The sequence below is a fragment of the Netta rufina genome (assembly GCF_964035555.1).
Source record: "Netta rufina genome assembly, chromosome: Z".
Lineage (NCBI taxonomy): Eukaryota > Metazoa > Chordata > Aves > Anseriformes > Anatidae > Netta > Netta rufina.
The window spans coordinates 39,805,737-39,826,195 of record NC_140126.1 but is presented as its reverse complement, the minus strand read 5'-3'; the positions used below and the strand labels follow the sequence as shown (position 1 = coordinate 39,826,195).

Sequence of the window (20,459 nt, the reverse complement as noted above, 5' to 3'; positions counted from 1 at the left end):
GATCCTAAACCCCACACCGTTACTATTGCTGTATTCAAGGCCGCCATCAGTTAAGAACTTAACTAAGTCTTCTCAGTTTGCAAGCAGTAAATTTAGCAATTCAGTGTTCCCAGTTGGCACACTGAGGACCTGTAGCAGGAAGCAGTCCTCAATGCATTCCAGGAACCTGATGGACATCCATCTCACCCGTCTCTCCCTGCTTACATCCTGCAGACCAACAGTGTCAAAAAGGATAGAAGAGCACAAACAGTGGAGTTGCCATTGGATTGCAGATGCAAGAGACTTCCCCAAAGACTATTTCTAGGATAAAATTAATCTAAAATTAAAAAAGCAGTATCTTTTTGTTCAACAGATCTAACAAACAGTATGAGTTGCTTCCTTTACATAGAATCTAATACCATATGCTCCGCTAGGGTACAAATATACCTAGAACAATAGGTTTGCTAGCCTGCTGTCTGGAATATTACCTCATCCTGGAGGGTGGCAAATTCCTCGAGAATGTGACCCAGTTTATCTCTCTGACGAGCTCTATTGTGTCCATGGATTTGAATCAGACTACAAAATGGCTGAAAGAAACAAAGTGTGGTTTTAATTTTTCAGCACAACCTTGAGACTGCTTCGAGGAAGGGTACTGTGATGGGTACTGCTTAGGCATCACATTTTATACATCTGTATTAGGAGGTGGCTTCCTTTCGGTTGCCTGGGGATTGCAAGCTCTGTGGAGCAATGCAAGTGCTTACTTCTCTGTACTTAAGTCAATGTGAGACTGAATGGACATCTCTGAGGAGTCTGATCAGAACAGACTGCTCATGGGAAGAGAGAAATTACTTTTATCTGTTTTCTGATCTTTTCATTCTGCTGCATTGTAGCAATAAATACAGAACCTTTTCAAACATTTTTTTTTAAGTTTTTAAATTTTGTTTTTATTTTTTATTTTAATTTTCAAATAGAAGATAAGGTAAAAGGTATTTTTTACTCTAGTACTATGCACTTGTTTTGTGGTAGTGGGTGTGGATTTCTAATAATATGGAGTATTAGTCAAAATGTTAATGAAAAATCTGGAAGAACAATACACGCAAAAAACAGCCATAGTTGTTATACCAGCTTTCTAAAAGTGTATTCACTTTCAAGACAGCAAAGTTTTGCAATTTTGCCTTTACATCAGGAATCTATAAGAAATGGTTTTGTGAGAAACAAAGTTGTGTTTTTGCAGTAGGGAATTACTTTTCTCTATTCCAAGGTAGCTGTGTAATCATAACAAGGAGAAATGCTGAGTAGATAAGTGGTCAGTAGAAGGCCTCACTCTTCCAAAACAAAGTAGAAGCTTGAGAAAAACAGGATGAGCAGTGTGGGAACAGTAAAACAAAGATCGCAAGTTCTCAAAACGTAAGAAATGAGAAATCAAAGGGTTGAAATTTGAAAATTGTACATATATGGTATAGATGAGCATCGAGTAGCTTGTGAGCCTGTAGAACTCAGGCAATGAAGAAACAGTGGAGGTGATCAGGCATTGGGTAACAGGGAATAAAAGGTTATGATTTGTTTACTAAAATGTGCTCCTGACAGGACACCTGCTATTGCAATTGAGAATAAAATGGCTTCACAGAAGATCCTCTCTGAAGAAAATTATATGAGATTTTTCTCACAATTTGGGGGCTCATCTGGGATATTGTCGCCTGCTGAAGATTTCTTGCCACCACAGACAGGAAGGTGCACCCCGCTGATTTCAGCGGTCCCGTCGGGGGTGGTGGGTTGTCTTGGTACGGCCAGCAAAGGACCAAGACTGTTAATTTGAAAACAGGCTCTGTGAAGCTCTGGGGAGGAGGGAAGCCAGCACAAACAGACACAGCCCACATATAGTCCAGCCTGAATCGGTAACAGGCACTGGGATTACTGCTGAAAACCTGGACCGGGAAGCCGTGCATGGACCGAGGTAAAGGAAACTTTACCGTATCTTGCCTCGGGTTGGGTTCGGGGAGACTCTGGTGTGAATGAGATGCACTTTTAGTGCGGAGTGAATGTGAAGTCCTGATCTGTGAGGCTTGGTGGGCCTGCGAGGGGACGAACAAAGTCCCCTTGGCTGGAAAGGGACGAAGCGAAAGAGAGAGGAGAGGAGTGAAAGAGAGTCTCAGGGGTTTGGGCCCTTAGGTGTACAGTACCCCGAGCACGGTGAAGTGAGGTGCTTGGCAGTACACCCCAACTCTGTCTTAATCCTAGGTGAAGGCGTGTGGTACCCTGTGGGTGGTAAAAGTCCACAGCTGCACGTCAGGAAGAGCTGGGGATTAAGGGATCCAAGAGTCAGCAGGGTGGGGTTGGTTGGAGACCCCAGGATTGTGCCTAAAGATAGCCCTTTGGAGCGAATGATAAGGATTTGGAAAAACAAGCCAAAAACTAGGGAAAAAGATTTTAAAAATATATAATTAAAAATGGTTTGATATTGTGTAGTTGTCTGGCCTAAAAAGCTAATGAAAGGAAGTTCAGTATTTTGGCCAAAATACGGGTCTGATGAAAATTCAGGCCTGAAATTTGTATCTAAACAACAAAGTTCTGTTTTAGGATGAGGAATCAAATTATGCTCCCTGTAATCCTAGTATTGCACCGGAGGCAGTGGCAGGTGCTCTGGGAGGGGAGACAGGGACTGCAATTGATGCTGTCCCTGGAGAAGTTGCCCTCGGGGATCGCGGAGCGGCAGAAGTGGAGCCGGGGGGTCCCGGTGGGGGCCTCGGGGCTGTGCAGGGCCAACGCAGGACCGGTGCCGCTCCCCCCTTACCAACAGAGAGCTTAGGAGTTTTAAGAAGAAAATGGAAATCATTAATTGAGGGCCTAGCAGAACAGTCAAATCCGTTTCTAAGGCCTAATTTGTATTCCTGGGGGGAAATGTCAATCTTGAGTATATTATTCCCTGGAAAAGAATGTTTAGGAGGGGAATGATTTGGCAGGTAGCTATGCAAGAATGGGAAAGAACTAACAGCCTCCCCCACCCCAAGACCAACAGCAATGCTGATAGAGCAGAAATATCTGCTTATCCAACTGCAGTAATAACAACCCACAACAGAAATCATACAGAGCCTTGGGGGCAGAATTAGAAAGTACTCAGGGATGAATCCTGAGGACCGGGTAGCCCAAGGGCTCTTTAAAGTTCATTTTGTGATTAAAGCCTGTCCAGATATACAGAAAAAGCTCCAGAAGGTGGGAGCAACAGTGTAGGTAGTATGAAGGTGTATGCCAGGAAGGGAGATGAGAAGGAAAAGCAGAGAGTGACACAAATGGCATTCATGGCATACTGGGTAGTGAGGTAGAGGGGGAGATAGAGGGCCCAGGATGGAAAGGAGAGGAAGAGAGATGGAGAAATGGCAGGCAAGGAAAGCTACCTGTGTTGCAGCCTAAACGCTAGCAGGGACAGGCTTTGAGAAGATGTTTTAAGTGTGGCCAGGCCAGACACTTCAAACAGGGGTATCCGGAGTAGAAGCAGGAGGACAGATTGCTGTTACAAATTTAGAATAGGGGATTCAGGGCTTCCCAGAAAGCTAGTTCCCTGATAAAGGAAAAAGTGTACCTCAAGAGTTCCTCAAATGTACCTCAATGGGGATCACTCTACAATTATCATTATGGGCAAAACAGACTTAGCATAGGAAGATTAATAAAATTTATCACCTACTGCTGATGGGCTGCGGTGGTGAGAAACAAAGAAACAAGCACCTTCCCCCACCCACTCTCTTCCAACTCCTCCCTGCCCTGAGTGGCATGGGGGGGCTGGGAGCGGGGGCTGCAGGCAGTCCGTGGTGCTTTGTTTCCCCTGCTCCTTCATGGTCACTCTCCCCCATGCTCTGTTGTGGGGTGCCGACCTTCCTGGGCTGGTCCCGTGTGGGTTTCTCCACAGGCAGCAGAAAACGGGCTCTCTGGGAGCTCCTCTGGTGTGGGGTCCCTCTTGTGAGGTGCTGACCTTCCTGGGCTGTTCCTAAATGGGCTGCGTGTGGAGATCTGCTCCACTGCGCTACACCATGGGCTGCAGGGGTCTGCCTTCCCCACCAGGGGCCTCTTTATGCACTGCGGGGGGGCTTCAGCTCCTGTACTTGGAGCACATCTACACTGCACTCCCCCTCTTCTGCACTGACCTTGGTGTCTGCAGGGAGGTTTCTCACTCCTCACTCTCCCAGCTACTGTTGTGCAGCATTTTTTTTCCTTTTCTTGGGTGTGCTCTCATAGAGATTTAAACTGCATTGCTCATGGCTTTCAATACTTCACTACTTTCAATACTAGGAAATCTTTGTAGGAAGTACTCATATATGAATTTATTTACCGTAATTGGAATGACCACTTACCCGGACACAATGTGTCACAAAGGAATCGATGTAGTCCTTAGCCTGGTGATTATTATAAAGACAACACCTAGAAGGGAAATACCAACATGCATACATATCAATATAAATGTTACCTGTCTACATAGCACACAATTCAAGAAGAAACAGGAAGGCAGCAACAGTAACTAACTTCTTCATGAATAAGCACAAACAAGTACAAAGTGTGCTTGTTCTTCATATGAAATATTTTTCATCATATATGTAAACACATGCAAGTCAATTCAAGATCCACTTACTTTGGAGAAAGTACTGGAGGACTGACAAAAGACCTTAAAGCATCTTTTACCATGTCTTGCATGAGGTGAGTACCAAACACCTTCTTGTTATCTACCAGAAATGTTGTCTGAAAGTAAAAATGTGTTTTTAGAAACATTCTTTAAGTTAAAAGTAATGCTTCAGAAATTACTAATAGGAAGCTGTTATGGTACCTAAATTGTATCAAAAACTTGCAAGATTGCTTTAAAAATTAAAATAATTCATCTAAGTACAAGGTGATGGCCTCAGAAATAAAGGCATAATGAGATCAGTCATTTATGTGTTATTTCTATAATACAAACATAGCTCTGTAAGTTGCATAAGAAAACTGATCTTTTCTTGGACTTCAAAGACAACTGATCAGATGTTTCTTTCTGAAGATTAACAGAAAATAGGCTATGCAGTTTCCCTGGAGGCAGAAAAGGCAAATGTGAAAAGAAATAGGCCTATTGCAGATTTTTCTCTATTCTACAGATACTACTGCTTCCATCGATTATGTTTGCTGCTCATTCCACTCTCCTTCATGAGTGTGCACTGTCCCTTTCTTACATGGTTTACCAGCAGCTGAAGAAAAAGCTCTGCTGCCAGGCACCCACAGGGACTGCACAAAGACATGTAGTAGAAAGTCAGAACACACACACACTATGAAAACATTTTACTTGCCAATAGTTATTTCCCATCAGATGTATTCATGGCTTAATCAGGATCAAAGGGGATCTGATGTTCAGGGACACCCTATTTGAATCAAAATCTCTTATAAGGAAGTATATTTTATTCTGAGTTAAGGAGTATGTAATATACTCTAAAGGCAAGTGAAACAGTGAGAAAAAAAAATCTAAGCCAGTTGCACCCTAACCATCAGTTACTGTTGTAGCAACATAGGCAGTCTGTATATGAAATTCAGTCACAACAGAGAGACTGAAAACAAACACCAGCCCCAGACTAAGGCCGTCTGTACAGGACAGTATAAAAATGCCTGTACATTTTTAAGGCAGAGAAAAAAAGTTCAATAGTGTGCTCTAATTAGCATGTACTAACATGTTCTAAATGTTATTTTAATGTGTTTAAAAAAATGACATCAAAACAAACTCCATTTATCTGGTACTTAAAGAAAATGTTTACAACTGGTATATTATTAAGTGATATGTAAATAATTTGAATATTTAAAATAAGAAGATGAATCTGCATTTGTTATGAAATCTTAAGTACTTTACCCAACAACATAGATTAGGACTTGCCTGTAACAGAGATCTTGAAAGAACACATGGTGATTGCTCACTGAATTCACAAAAAAAATCCTAGTTATATTTAGGAAAAAAAAGACAAGTCAGTTAGTTTAATATCCAACTTTTTATCTATCTATATATAGATAGATAGAGAGAGCTGCATTTTAGGTACACATTGCACACACACACAAACATGATTATGTAAATACATCTATATAAATATATACACACACACACACACAGACATGCACATAGCATAGCTTATACAAACTGTAAGAAAGCAAGCATGAATAATTTGAACAAAACAGAAGATATAAGCTAAAATCTGTTTCTTCTCTAATTATCCATTATTGAACAGAACAAAAGGTTTTGACTTTTCTTTTTCAAATGCAACAATTAAATGGTTAACATTACAGAAAAAGAAATACTGTGAAACAGCTCAGGTCTCAGCAACATTGAACCAGGTATGTAACAAATCTGCAAAGCTTAATTTGCAGCAGTTATTCCATGCAAATACTGTTTGAATTAATACAACAGATTATAGGAAGACAAAGCATTTTTGCTTGGTCTATGAACTGCACCTGACATAACTGTTGCTCTTTTGTCAGTCAGCAAATTGTGTTAGAAAGTATCTGAAGCCTTTAAATCACTTATAATAAATGCAGGCAGTAACCGAGGGCAGCATCTCTATTCAGGGAAGAACATAAGCAGATGCTTAGCTTTATGTCTATCAAAGGAATTACATGTTTAAATTCAAATGTATGAAGAATTTTCTTGTGTTACAGGCACATATGTGTCTGTAATAAGGAATACAATAAGGAATGGTGTTCTGCTATTGCAGATACAGCTCTTCAGCCAAAGAAATAAGAACCACACAGAAATTAATGCGCTTATGTTCTGTCTCTGCTATGCATTATTATTTAACAGGTAATGGGAAAATGGGAAGTTTGAGTGAAAAGGTCTTGAAAAAAAAAGACAACCAATGAAGTATCATGAAAGAAAGTAGGTACTGAAATGGTACACAGCAATAGAAAATACTGAAAGATTTATTGATACAGCACAGTTTTGCCTGCCATGAGCAACAACACAGTATATATGGAATGCTTTTTTTCCATAAGTCAGATTGTAAGATCTTATGTTTGGCTATAAATACAAAATATTTATGCTTACCAGTATACAGTGCAAATTAGTCAAGTTGACCACTTCACATACAGTTTTTATTCGGTCTATTAGTTTGGAAAAATAATTGACCATTTCTTCCCTTTTAATTATTTTTGCATATCGAGGGAAAGTTGGAGGCAGCAATCTCTGATTAACCAGGGGTTCAAAGCCCATCATAATAGGATGATCTAAGAAAGGGGGAGAGAGAAAGCAAAAAGCTGCACATAAACTGTGTTTTTAGAACTCGCTTTGAAGTATAATACTAATGTTTCCACTAGCAAAAATGAACTTTTTAACTGACGGTTAATTTCTGTTGACACAAACTCCCCAGCTGAGAATGATTACTATTAAAGAAAAAGAAACTCAGCACCTTAGCAATTACCTGCACAGAAAGCGAGGTCGTGTTTCTTATGTTGAAATAGCATATGCACTAATTTGGAGTGCACTACACTTTATCAAAAGCTCACATGGTCTCCAGTTTTGAAGTGATAATACTACTTTCAAAAGAACCAACTTTTAGAGAAATAAAATTGAGATAAAAATGCAGATCTATAACAGCTTGTATGACAAGTATTACTATTCCAAGATAAGCAGTGATTTTTTAAAAATACACTTAAATATTGGAGTTTATTAAGGCAACATATTTAAGAAATGAATAAAATAATAAAATCTGACATTTACCTCCTTTAGTGGTATCATTCTGTGCCTGGATACCATGATGTAAAGAATTGTGGATGGCAGAAAGCAAGTCAGCTGCCTGAGTCATCAGTTTCTGAGCTTCTGCAACTGCACTTGTCTGAAAGGCAGAGAGCAGTTACCTGCACTTCCAGTGAACATAAAAAAAAGTTTCAGACCTCCATAAGAGCTAACAAAAGCTGAATAAGATCCTCAACTCCACATAGTATTCCCCTATTATATCCACAGTTCTATTACAAGAATAAGCTGCTACACAGACCTAAATCAATTCAAAGTAGACTGTGAAGTTAGTAACTTATCCAGTAATCAGACTTTCAGATGACCTGGTTTTGTACATATCATTAACTCATAGCAATTAATACAGAGAATTTGCTTGCAGATCAGAGTAATCACTTCCATATCAATTTTATTTCTATTCTACAAATGATTAGAACATAATTTTTCTCAACTACTCAATCCCTTTTTCTTGAACATTGATGTCTATCAACTACATTTGGACCTAACAATAAAGGTATTTTAAACTGCCCTGTAGGCAGCTAGATATAAATTAAATACCCACATTGATGGAAAAGCTAATGATTCTCTAGAGTTGGACACAATACAGCCCAATGTCATGTACCTGCTAAAGAGACAGGACTTGAGAAAGAAATTTTTCTTGTGAGTGTGAAAAGAGTGATCCCAAACCTGTAGATGTTTTCTTTATGTGTTCTAGAAGCGACATTGTCTCTCCGTACAAGGGCATACTAACATCAGTTACCGCCCATTCACGTGTTTTCATAAAAACTGAACAGAAACTGACAAAAGCTACTATAAGACCTTCCCCAACCCTGCAAATGCAGCAATATCATCTCAGGTTTACAGAATTTACAGAATAATTTTTCTACTTTAGAGAAAGAATTATAATAAAAACACATTAAAAGAACACATAAATAAATGTACCTCTTTTTTGGTAAATGCTATTAGAACTGTCAGTAGCACCCGGGTAAACTTTACTCTGCTGAACACAGCTAAACATTGCTGATGCTGTAATTAAAAAAACGCTTCAAATTACTAAGCAATACACTCATTTAAAATTAAATCCTGATACTTATTAAAATATCTTTCATAAACCTATAACATTATGCTCCCAAGTCTTAAAAACAGGTTATCTACTTTCCGGAAGAAGAGTTACAGAATTTATGTAAGAAATCTGTGCTGCTGCCAGAAAAGCACTAACAAAAAATACAAAAATACCTTCAGTAATGTACAGCCACTGGCTATATAGCTAACTCCTACGCAAACGCAATTCAAACTTCAGCTTAGGTGAACAGTCACAAACTATTAAAAGAAACTGACTTTTTTTTTCTCCTTTTTTTTTTCTTCCTCATGAAAATCCACATTACAAATAATTTCTGAACAAATTCGGTTATTGGGAAAGAAAACCCATACCCTTCTCTATGAACGACATCAAATACATTTATCATCACTCTTTTTGGAAGGAGCTACACTGCTACCATCTTCTCTTCCTAGTTTTTCCCTTGACAGGGAAGCTGTCAGCAGCAGTAAACTCTGTTGGAAGGAACTGAGGGAAGCAGGTAGAGGATTTGTAATCTACTTTGCTAATTATCTTTTATCAAGAGATGGATAAATAAATGGCAGCATTGCAGCAGCATTCACTACTCTCCCAACAGTATCAATCCAGAAGCTTTTCAGAGCTTAAAATCCAACCTACTAGGTTGGGCTATGCTCAGGGCCATGTTTAGAGAAGCTCAGATATGCGAGCAGCGGCAACACTGGTGACACACACTGCCCACAAGTTGAACTCCTGATTTAAGTTAACAACATACTAATTTGTGAAATCAGGAAGAAAGAAGTAACTAATTCATTACTTCAAGTTCAACTTCGGGATCTCTCTCTTCTCCTTGTCGAATTCGAGTGCTCTGAAAGGTAAAGGAATTGAAATAATTCATTGAAAATTGCAAAGGGAAGCTACTGAGAAAAACACCTTTATACTCTCTAGAACATCCATCTGTTAAATAGTCCTAAAAACAATTCTCAAGTTCGAAATTTCGTAATATATAATCTACGTTTTTAAGTCATCTGAGACACTCTTACAGTAATTATACCGATCTCAGTCTACTTTGCAAATAGTCAATTTCCACTTTTTATGGAAATTTTAAGAACATTTTATATTGTAGACTTTGACAAAGGAAGATTGAATTCTTCAATGTCACACAGTATACGTACATAAGAGCCAGAAGAAAATCAATGCCCACAATCAACATTTACGGACGGACTTCATAATCCATCTCCCTCTCCCAAACCTACATTAAGCACCCCGTAAGTATAATCAGCAAGGCAAACATAAGAGAAATACCTTCACTCGTCTTTGCATGTCATCTTCTACATCTTTTAGCATACCTGGAAAAGTGACAATACAGCTAAAAGCTGCGAAGCATTCCTAGGTACACCTAGACCACTTAAAGCAAGAAAACTGTATGGGGAAGGCAAGTTTTGAAGTGCTTTAGACACATATTAGCCAAAAACTAGGGAAAAAAAAAACATGCGGGATGACAGGGATGTCTTGCAACAACAGATAAATCAGAGTATATCCAAAGTTAAAGTGTTCTACGAATCTTCTAATATTAACTAATGGGAAGTTCAAGTCTATATAATACTTCATAGAAAAGACTAACGTAAATATCTATGTATACACTAATAACATATGTTATTATAGCTTTAGAACTACTTTTTCCTCAAAAGTACTCCATGTAGATCACAATAAATAGCGAAGTAGAGAAGCAGAATTCAAGAACACTTTGCTGTGATTTGTATCTATCTCAGTCCTGGATGATCCCATGCTTAGCCACTTGGCTAACATATATTAAAGCATCTTTCCTGTTTTTCAGGCATTTAACAAACAAATAGCTGAAACTTTTCTTCAAGAAAAAAAATAATAAGGTTGGCCTCTCTTTTTACCAGACCACCAGTTTTCACAAAACTAGAAAAACAAACAAACAAACAAACAAAAACAACCGAGATTCCTGCTGATTCATTATATTCAGTTGAAAGTAACCAACTTACTCAAGAGAAACTGAGACTAATGGAGAAATACACAGAAAGCAGAAGCTGTACCTGTAACTCTAAGATCTGTCACACTGTTGGCCATTTTAAATCCGTAAGTCATTGACTGAAAATCTTCCTAAAAAAAACAACAACACAGAAGTATGAAGCAGTGAAATATAAACAAAAACAACAAAAAACTTAAAACTGTTACTAAGTATAAAATTTAAGTTTGTTTTTTTTTTCTAAGCAATGGAATACACACTTGGTTAGGGTGCTTTTCCTGTTTTCCTGCTCAAATCCAGCTTGGGAAAACCATTTTCTGCATAAATCCTTAATACAAGTATGCCTTCATAATTCTTATCAATTGTCATCCTGTCAAAACATTTCAAGAACGATGGACGTACAGCACTATTCAACCAATTTTAGATCTATTCAATAAGAAGTACTTGTCCAAGTTTAGAAAACACCAAGGTTTTCTCCAGTACAAGGACACAGAAAACCAGGTTCTCATTCCACTGATATATATACATTTCAAATAGACATGGTTATCTAAAGTAGAAAAATCAAAAACTAAACAGAATGAAAACCACAAGTAAATGTGATTTCAAATGGTTAGCCACAAAATTTGCATTATTTCCTGAATAAAATATTTATGCGCCTCAATATTCAAGCAAAATATAGGAAACATCTCCACTGAAGAAAAACGCATTTTAAAAAGATCAGGTCCAACACATTCAAAAGGATGAAGTGCTGCTCCTGTGGTACCTACCAATCAAATAGGAATACATTTATCTAAAATGCTCTTTCATTTGTGTTAAGGAGCCTACATGCAGTGTAGCACACTTACCCGTATGATGTACTGAAACATACCTCCTCAAAAACAGCTGCTTTGTTAACTTTTTCTCTGGCAATATCACAGATTTTTAGGATTCCCAGAGCAAAAGCCTTCATAGCAGGATCTTCTATGAAGTCCGGATTATGAATGTAAAGGCAAGTGAACACTGTCTGTGCCAATGAATGTCCCTCTAACCATGTTATCTAGGGAAAATAAAAAAAAAATAAAATGTTTTATTCATGACAGCCAAGTCCTCATTTTCATATCCCCATTCTTTTTGCATCTCACTGTGCTTCAGCAAGTAAGAAAGTCCATATCCTCTTAACTTTCAATCTAGCAAAAAGGGTTGAAGAAGGACTCTTAACCTACTCATCTGCTGCCTATGAAAGGCAGTAAGTTAATTAACCAGAAGCACTATCAAATTCCTGCGTGGGAGCTCTGCTCTCTAACTGTAGCTTACGCATGACATAAAGTTGAGAGACCATCAGACTTTTTACTCAAAAAAATTTTTATACAAATACAGAACAAAAAGTTAGAGTAGCTATGGAACAATTCAGCAATATTCTACATGTTCTCTACAACTCATAGCTTCTTTTCACAAACCAATTTCTCTACTTTCATGGTTTAAACTAAAGGGAAAAAGCTTCAGTAATTTAAAATATTACTTCTATCATGAAATACAATAGGATCAGATTTCTAACACTACCACAGTTCCTTAAAAGTTCAGCAGTTCACCAGTATTTCAAGGGGGTAGGAAAAAAGGAATAATGTTACACCGTATCAAATATACAGTGACCTTTCTATGGTTTGTTGTAAATAAACTAAATAAATTTGAACTGTTGTTTAAAAAAAATGAAGTAGTTTTACTGACATAATTTTAAAGAGTATCTTAAAATATTTTGTATTGCCTACTGAGCAAATGAAAAGATACATATAGGAAGAATAGTCACAATCATCATATGTAAAAATATGTAGAAATGTGTGATAATTTACATAATTCCTTTCTAAATTGAACTAGATATTTTCTTTCCATTCCTCAAAACGCCAATGAAAGCTCGAAGTCAACGCTGGCTGTACAAAGATGAGCAACAGGCTGCTGTACGCTACTGAGTATCACTCACAACACAGACAAACCCTGACATACAGCAGGCAGATATACACATGAAAAAAAGCTACAATTATAGAAACTTTTAATATTATTTAAAATATTACCAGTTCTCTTCCATAATGATTTCTTGGAATAAAAAAAAAAACAACACGCAAACAAACAAAAACAAAAAATCAAAGTTATGGCCTGTTATATGCCAGTGCAAATATATCAATGGAAATCAAAACACAAAGTACATATTTTCTGCTTAGTGGATCCCTTTCCTCAAGTTCTATTTCTTTTCTTCTTTTTTAAATCTGGATTAGGGGATTACATCTTGAAAGCAAGAACATTTAACACTAAGAGTGGAGAAATCCTCACCAAACAACAGAAGCATGTATCCATTATTCCTATCAGCTCAGGCGATGTGAGATCCTTTATTTTAATGGTGCCATCCTTAGAAAACAAAGAAAGAAACAGATTTTAGGAATCTGGAAGACCACAGACAAAACGCAACTTATTATTGGTACAGCCAAAAAAGAAATTACAATTTGGTTAAGATTTCAGAACACTGGCATATGATAAGCTTCATTGATCAGCTTTATAATGCCTCAAAAATTCTGGAAAAGTTTACTTTATCATCATGTTGAACATCGACCAACAGACAGCTTTTCAAAGAACAATATAAAATAAAAATTCTGATTTTTGAGTCGCCAATAAAAGTTTAAAACCAAGTAACTGGCAACACTCAAAATCACAAAATAGCATGTGTAGCCATAGTAACAATTGAACAAGGAATAATATGTGTGACCTATGAAGGCTGCTTTTTATACTGCAGATACTTGTACATAGTTTTACTGCTTTGAGGGTCAGGAACAGAAGCAGCAACCCTATTTCTTTGATTTTATTTATTCAGTGTGGGCACATCTGAATCAAGAATTAGATGGCTGTTATTTTACTGGGGTTTCTCTTTCAGTCTGTTCAAAGTATTATGGCAATTTTTTATTTTCCCTCTCTGAGTCCATTACTTTTTCCAAAGTAATAGACAGTCTTTCAGCCTAGCTTCAATTAGTTTTGACCATTCAGAAGTTAATTGCCACTGTGAATGTTGTCAAATTTGCTAGCTTCTTTTCAGTGCTAATGATGCTAATGAACTGATAGTCACAAAGCATTAATTTACAGCTTTTGTAGAGAAGCTGGTTTCTTTTCATCTGGAAGATGGACTAACCAGTATATCTTCATTTAAAAGACATGTTTTAGGGATGCAAGGGATGACTTGCCAAAGTGCTTCTGAAATGTATTTGAGTTATTAATACCTAACAGTTTTACAGTACTTTTCACTTAAAGAGTTACTATCATTGTGGTAATGCAAATTGCAAAAAAGGCAAGCACCACAAACTACTTATCCAAAAGAAAAAAAAAAAATCAATTTATGTAGAGTGAAAAACATACATGAAGTTGAATTATGCTTAACTTCAATTTGATTAAGTTATACCATACTTTCACAGCCAATGAAAAGGCATAAACAGAAAACTCCCACAAACCTTAATAGCTTGCTCAAAGTTAAGAACCTTTCTGTTAACTTGGTTTCCAATCATACCAGCATCCATCTTGGGATCCATCATTTCAATGGCAGACATGGCTTCAAAAAGACCAAAACTAAGGAGACAAAAATGATCCAAATTTAATTACCTTGTACAAAATGGTCTTCACAAACCAGTGTAAAAGAACATATCGTGACAACCTTAAGTACATTGCGTTCTGACTGATGACAATAAAGTATGAGAGGAACTGCAGCCATGGGAGGGATCAGGGGAAAAGTGTGAAGAAGTAGGAGCAGTGGAGAGGAGCTGGTACGGACTGACTGCAGCACTCATTCCTCATCCCTCTGTACCACTTCTGGGTAGGGAAGGAGAGTTAGAGCAGTTGGGAATGAAGGAGTGAAGCTGAGCCTGGCAAAGAGGGGAGGAAAGTCGTTGGTTTAATACTTAACTTTTTATTTCTACCTGAATGAGTAAATACATTTTAATTGGCAGTAAATTAATTTTCACTGAGAGGATGGTTGGGCACTGAAACAAGCTCCCAATGGCAGTGGTTACAGCACCAAGCCCATCAGAGTTCAAGAAGTGTTTGGATACCACTCCACTTTGGATACACATGGTCTGATTTTTGGGTGGTCCTCTGTGGAGCCAGGAGTTGGATTCAATGATCCCTGTGGGTCCCTTTCAGCTCAGTGTATTTGATTCTATTATCAATCTTGAGAGAGCATGGTTTTCAGGAATTTAAGGATTGTTCAAGAAGTATGTAAGAGACGCTTAGCAGAAAACACTTAGTCTTTATTTTAAGCCATTTTAAGAGCACTACTTAGGCAAACATCACACTACTAAATACATATTTCTATACACCCCATACAGACATACCACCTTTTTAAAAATCACGTAGAATTATAAAATGATGTTAAGTGAAAGATGTTCTTTATTATGTTACATCCAAAACCTTAAGTAAGACACATCATAGAATGGTTTGGGTTAGAAGAGACCTTAAAGATCACCTAATTCCAATCCTTCTGCCGTGGGCAGGGACACCTTCCACTAGATTTGACTGCTCAAAGCCCCATCCAACCTGGCCTTGAACACTTCCAGGGATGGGGCACTCAGAGCTTCTCCATTCCAGTGCCTCACCTTCCTCATTGTGAAGAACTTCTTCCTATTATCTAATCTAAATCTACTCTGTTTTAGTACCCTTTCTCCAGATTGCTCATGTAAAAAGTCTCTCTCCATCTTTTTTATAACCCCCTTTGGTCTCCCCAGAGCCTTCTTTTCTCCAGACTGAACATCCCCAGCTCTCTCAGCCTTTCATCGTAGGAGAGATACTCCAGCCCTCTGATCATCTTTGTAGCCCTCCTCTGGGCCTGCTCAAACAGGTTCACGTCTTTCTTGGACACAGCACTCCAACTGAGACCTTACAAGGGAGAGCAGAGGGGGACAATCAGCTCCCTCCACCTGCTGGCCACACCTCTTTTGATACAGCCCAGGATGCAGTTGGCTTTTTGGGCTGCAAGCGCACACTGCTGGCTCGCGTTGAGCTTTTTGACCACCAGAATTCCCAAATCTTTCTCCACAGGGTTGCTCTCACAGTGCTGTTCTTCTCTCAGTCTGTGCTCAGGTCCAGGATTGCCCTGACCCAGCTGCAGCACCTTACATGTGGACTTATGGAATGTCATTAGGTTCACGTGCGCCCAGTTGTCAAGCTTGATTATGTATATATCCCCCACAAATTAATGGCGTTACACGTTATAAACAACAATATACATTGAATATACTAGCTTTGTTTCAAATGGGCATTATAAGAAAACTGATCGCAAAAATTAACCAAACAGAAGAACTCCAGCATGAGACCTCAGTGCCAGGGAAGCTCACGGAGCAGATTATCTTGAGAGTCATCACGCAGCACTTGCAGGGCAAGCAGGTGATCAGGCCCAGTCAGCATGGGTTTATGAAAGACAGGTCTTGCTTGACGAACCTGATCTCCTTCTATGACAAAGTGACACGCTGGGTGGATGAGGGAAAGGCTGTGGATGCGGTCTGCCTTGACTTCAGCAAGGCTTTTGACACTGTTTCCCATAGCATTCTCCTCAAGAAACTGGCTGCTCTTGGCTTGGACTGGCGCAGGCTTCGTTGGGTTAGAAACTGGCTGGATAGCCGGGCCCAAAGAGTTGTGGTGAATGGAGTCAAATCCAGTTGGAGGTCGGTCACTAGTGGCATCCCCCAGGGCTCGGTGCTGGGGCCGGTCCTCTTTGATATCTTCATCGATGATCTGGATGAGGGCATTGAGTGCACCCTCAGTAAGTTGGCAGATGACACCAAGTTAGGTGCGTGTGTCGATCTGCTCGAGGGCAGGAAGGCTCTGCAGGAGGATCTGGACAGGCTGCACCGATGGGCTGAGGTCAGCTGCACGAAGTTCAACAAGGCCGAGTGCCGGGTCCTGCACCTGGGGCGCAATAACCCCAAGCGGAGCTACAGGCTGGGAGAGGAGTGGTTGGAGAGCTGCCAGGCAGAGAAGGACCTGGGAGTAGTGGTTGATAGTTGGCTGAATATGAGCCAGCAGTGTGCTCAGGTGGCCAAGAAGGCCAACGGCATCCTGGCTTGCATAAGAAGCAGTGTGGCCAGCAGGGCTAGGGAAGTGATCGTCCCCCTGTACTCGGCTCTGGTGAGGCCGCACCTCGAGCACTGTGTTCAGTTCTGGGCCCCTCGCTACAAGAAGGACATCGAGGTGCTCGAGCGAGTCCAGAGAAGGGCGACGAAGCTGGTGAGGGGTCTGGAGAACAAGTCCTATGAGGAGCGGCTGAGGGAGCTGGGCTTGTTCAGCCTGGAGAAGAGGAGGCTCGGGGGCGACCTTATTGCTCTCTACAGGTCCCTTAAAGGAGGCTGTAGCGAGGTGGGGGTTGGTCTGTTCTCCCACGTGCCTGGTGACAGGACGAGGGGGAATGGGCTTAAGTTGCGCCAGGGGAGTTTTAGGTTGGATGTTAGGAAGAACTTCTTTCCCGAAAGGGTTGTTAGACATTGGAACGGGCTGCCCAGGGAAGTGGTGGAGTCATCATCCCTGGAGGTCTTTAAAAGATGTTTAGATGTGGAGCTTAGCGATATGGTTTAGTGGAGGACTGTTAGTGTTAGGTCAGAGGTTGGACTCGATGATCCTGAGGTCTCTTCCAACCTAGAAATTCTATGATTCTGTGATATGTGACAATGTATCTTTTGTAGTCAGGAAGTTCGTAAAAGCTTCATAGGATACACTCAATGAAAGACTGGCCTACAAAGACAGGATATAGTGCCTCACCTTTTGTACACTGATACTCAGTGGATATGCTGAACAAGCCTTTCTTAAATGAAAAAAGATTACTGCATGGTAGATGTTCTAATTCTGAGAGTCAGTTATGTATAAAATTATACTATGAAAATGTGCTTTGACTCTACTGAGTAACTTTGTGACATCCTTGAACACAATTTTAAGCATTTAAATAGTGTATTTCTGTCTTCTGAGCTATTAGTGAGCTATTAGTCTTAAGTGGGCAGTTCTTCCCTTCTGCAAATGAACAGACTTACGCAGTTAAATGATTTACATTTTCTTGAAAATGTTTTAATCTTAATTCATTCTTTAAAAAAAAAAAAAAAATAGGATCTTAGTACATGCTTTTTGTTGAAGTATATTTTTTCCTTAGACTGTAGAGTTCTCAGTTTCCACCTTGGCATCATGTTTTAGAATTACTCTAAAACACATCTATCTAAAACTTGCTAATAACAACTGAGGTAATTGAATTTTAAAACTTGAAACCTTTCCGGTCTTTTTGTGTAAAAGCACGTCCACATAAAATAGGTTAGTAGGTTCACCACTTTCAACATCACTGATGATCTTGAACAAGTTCCATAAACTTCTAATATTCACACTAAATCTATTAACAGGAAAAGTAATGCTATACTGGCACTATGAGAAATGTTCGGCCTTCATATAGATGCATCATATACATGCTAATGAGGATGAATGGCTATTATGAATATTTCAACTATTTTAGTTAAATAAAAATTAAAAGAAACTTAGTTCATACTGCATGACTTACTCATTAGGAAGTATTAATACATTTGCATTAATTCTATTTCAAAAAACAAAACTATCCCAAAGGCATACTTACAGCTTGTCATGAAGCAGTTCTCCTAACTTGAGTTCTACAAAGGAACAGAACATGATAAATGATTAAAATCATCTTTCTAACAGAACTTCCAACAAACTTCCAGGATAGTTGTATTACTTAAAAACGGTATTACACTAAATGGGAAAGGTGTGGAAAGCAGACCAGGCATTTCTACCCTACTTTATTTGCTTTTACTTAAAAAGCACTTTTAAAACTGAAAGGCTAGAAAAACAGCTCTTCATATTTCCTAAGCCTTCTCTGCTATTCTAGCACTTGAAGGGGTTTAAAATTACCCAACAGTAGCATTTGAATAGCCTGAAACATGGGACAGCAGTTTTCCATGCTCCTTTATGCAGATGTTCAATATTTCCAGAGAAGGCGTTTACTGAAATGCTTGCTTTTTCGTATTATTTTTAACAAATACATCTGAAGATGTATTTGATGAGCAAAAAAAGTATAGATCACTAATAAAAGGGAATTATTTCAAAGTATAAGGAAATTGTGTCTATTGCCTGTGTGTAGTAAGGTAAGTTTTACACTTTTTCCTTAGTGTCATCATAAAATCAATTAAAAAAAAGTTGCTGTCATTGTACACTAATAGCTAATAACCATAAAGACACTATTTAAGTGACACTACTTAATTTATTAATAGCTAATAACCATAAAGACACTATTTAAATGAAACCAATTGTTTCCCTGTTGAGTGGGATGTACTGCGTCTCCTCTGAATGTCACCCTTATTTCAAAGATGAAAAATGAAGCACTGACCAATTAAATGAAAAAAAAAACAACAGATCCTGCACATTCAAAAACGTACAGAAAAAAAGTGTTGATTTTGCATAGATGTGAACTTTCCCTTTAGCACAAGACAGGAAGAACTCTTTGCAAAGAAAAAAAAAAATCAGACGCAAAAACGCATATGACAACAATAGAAAAAACGTAACTGGGGAAGATATTTCTGTAATCTGTAAGAAGCTAGGCACGGTTCTTCTGATATATCTATCCTTGCAGTAAATGAAACACAGGGAACCATAGCATCAGTGTGGTCCACTCATCTGGATCTTGAACACAGGCCAAACTACTTAACCATGGGACTATCCTCAGCACTCCACGGGTTCCTGTTTTTCTCAGAACATGAGTAGTAAAACTCACCTCTACAGGCTTCTTCGAATTCCTGGGTTATATCTACCCAGCTTGTGTTGCTCTCTTCCATCTTGTCAGGCATACCGAGTTCCCATCCCGAATCATCATCTTCGACTGACGCCTTCATAACCATGGTGCCGGACCTGCAAATCCGCATCACACACGGGACACGTTACACACGAATTACAGAAAGCGCTTCAACAGAGCATTATTTTTCCCTGCAATACCAGCGGGCACGGGAAAAGAGACCAACCTGGCTTCACTTAAACAGCTACCGTATAAAAGATTGACAGAAAACTAGCCGTAAAGCTCTTCTTTAAAGGATGTAGCTCACGGGCTACGACGGAAAACCCCGCCGGCGGCCCGCTCCCTCCCGGCTCGGCCTCCCCACCGGAGGCCTCCGCGGGGCCGGGACCGTAGGGGCCGGAGCCGTTGGGGCCGGAGCCGTTGGGGCCGGAGCCGTTAGGAGCGGCTGCCCGCTGCCGGGCGCCTCAACGGCCGCGCTGGGCCCGGGGGACGCCCGCCCGGGACCGCCCGGGACCGCCGGTGCCGCGCCTCGCCCGGTGCCACCCCCCTGCCCCCAGACGCCCGCCCCGAGCCCCCCGCGGCCCCCGGCCCTCACCCGCCGCTCGCAGCGAGCGCCCCTCGGTCTCGGTCGCCGCCGCCGCCGCCGGACGCCAACGGGAGTCGGCCCGCTTGCGCATGCGCCGTTGCGCCTCCGCGCACCGACTTCTGCGCATGCGCGCGGCGCCGCTACAGGCTGGTGGGCGGGAGGGGGTCGGTGGCGGCCCGAGGGGAGGGGAGGGGAGGGGAGGGGAGGGGAAAGGGGAGGGGGAGGGGGAGGGGGAGGGGAAAGGGGCTGCGCTGTGGGCACACGTCCTGGAGAAATGCACGGGTCTGTGTAACGCTTATCTCGTGCTGATCCGAAGGGTATGATTGTGAGCAGCAGGCCGTTGCTGCTGAG

General features: G+C 40.1%; 1 protein-coding gene across 1 annotated transcript in view; it reads right to left on the bottom strand.

Moving 5' to 3' along the window:
- The window catches only part of NAA35 (N-alpha-acetyltransferase 35, NatC auxiliary subunit), a 29,646-nt gene extending 9,435 nt beyond the window's left edge, over positions 1-20,211 (bottom strand). Inside the window, exons 1-16 of the mRNA XM_084305689.1 lie at positions 20,118-20,211; positions 19,505-19,638; positions 18,353-18,386; positions 14,211-14,325; positions 13,048-13,122; positions 11,615-11,782; positions 10,814-10,880; positions 10,056-10,099; positions 9,568-9,618; positions 8,639-8,722; positions 7,685-7,799; positions 7,013-7,191; positions 5,855-5,914; positions 4,598-4,704; positions 4,323-4,389; positions 468-566 (exon numbers count right to left, since the gene is read on the bottom strand). Coding sequence (XP_084161815.1) covers positions 468-566; positions 4,323-4,389; positions 4,598-4,704; positions 5,855-5,914; positions 7,013-7,191; positions 7,685-7,799; positions 8,639-8,722; positions 9,568-9,618; positions 10,056-10,099; positions 10,814-10,880; positions 11,615-11,782; positions 13,048-13,122; positions 14,211-14,325; positions 18,353-18,386; positions 19,505-19,628 — 1,389 coding nt within the window. The 5' untranslated portion in view covers positions 19,629-19,638; positions 20,118-20,211. The remainder of the gene's footprint in view (positions 1-467; positions 567-4,322; positions 4,390-4,597; positions 4,705-5,854; positions 5,915-7,012; positions 7,192-7,684; positions 7,800-8,638; positions 8,723-9,567; positions 9,619-10,055; positions 10,100-10,813; positions 10,881-11,614; positions 11,783-13,047; positions 13,123-14,210; positions 14,326-18,352; positions 18,387-19,504; positions 19,639-20,117) is intronic.
- Between the last annotated feature and the right edge of the window lie 248 nt (positions 20,212-20,459).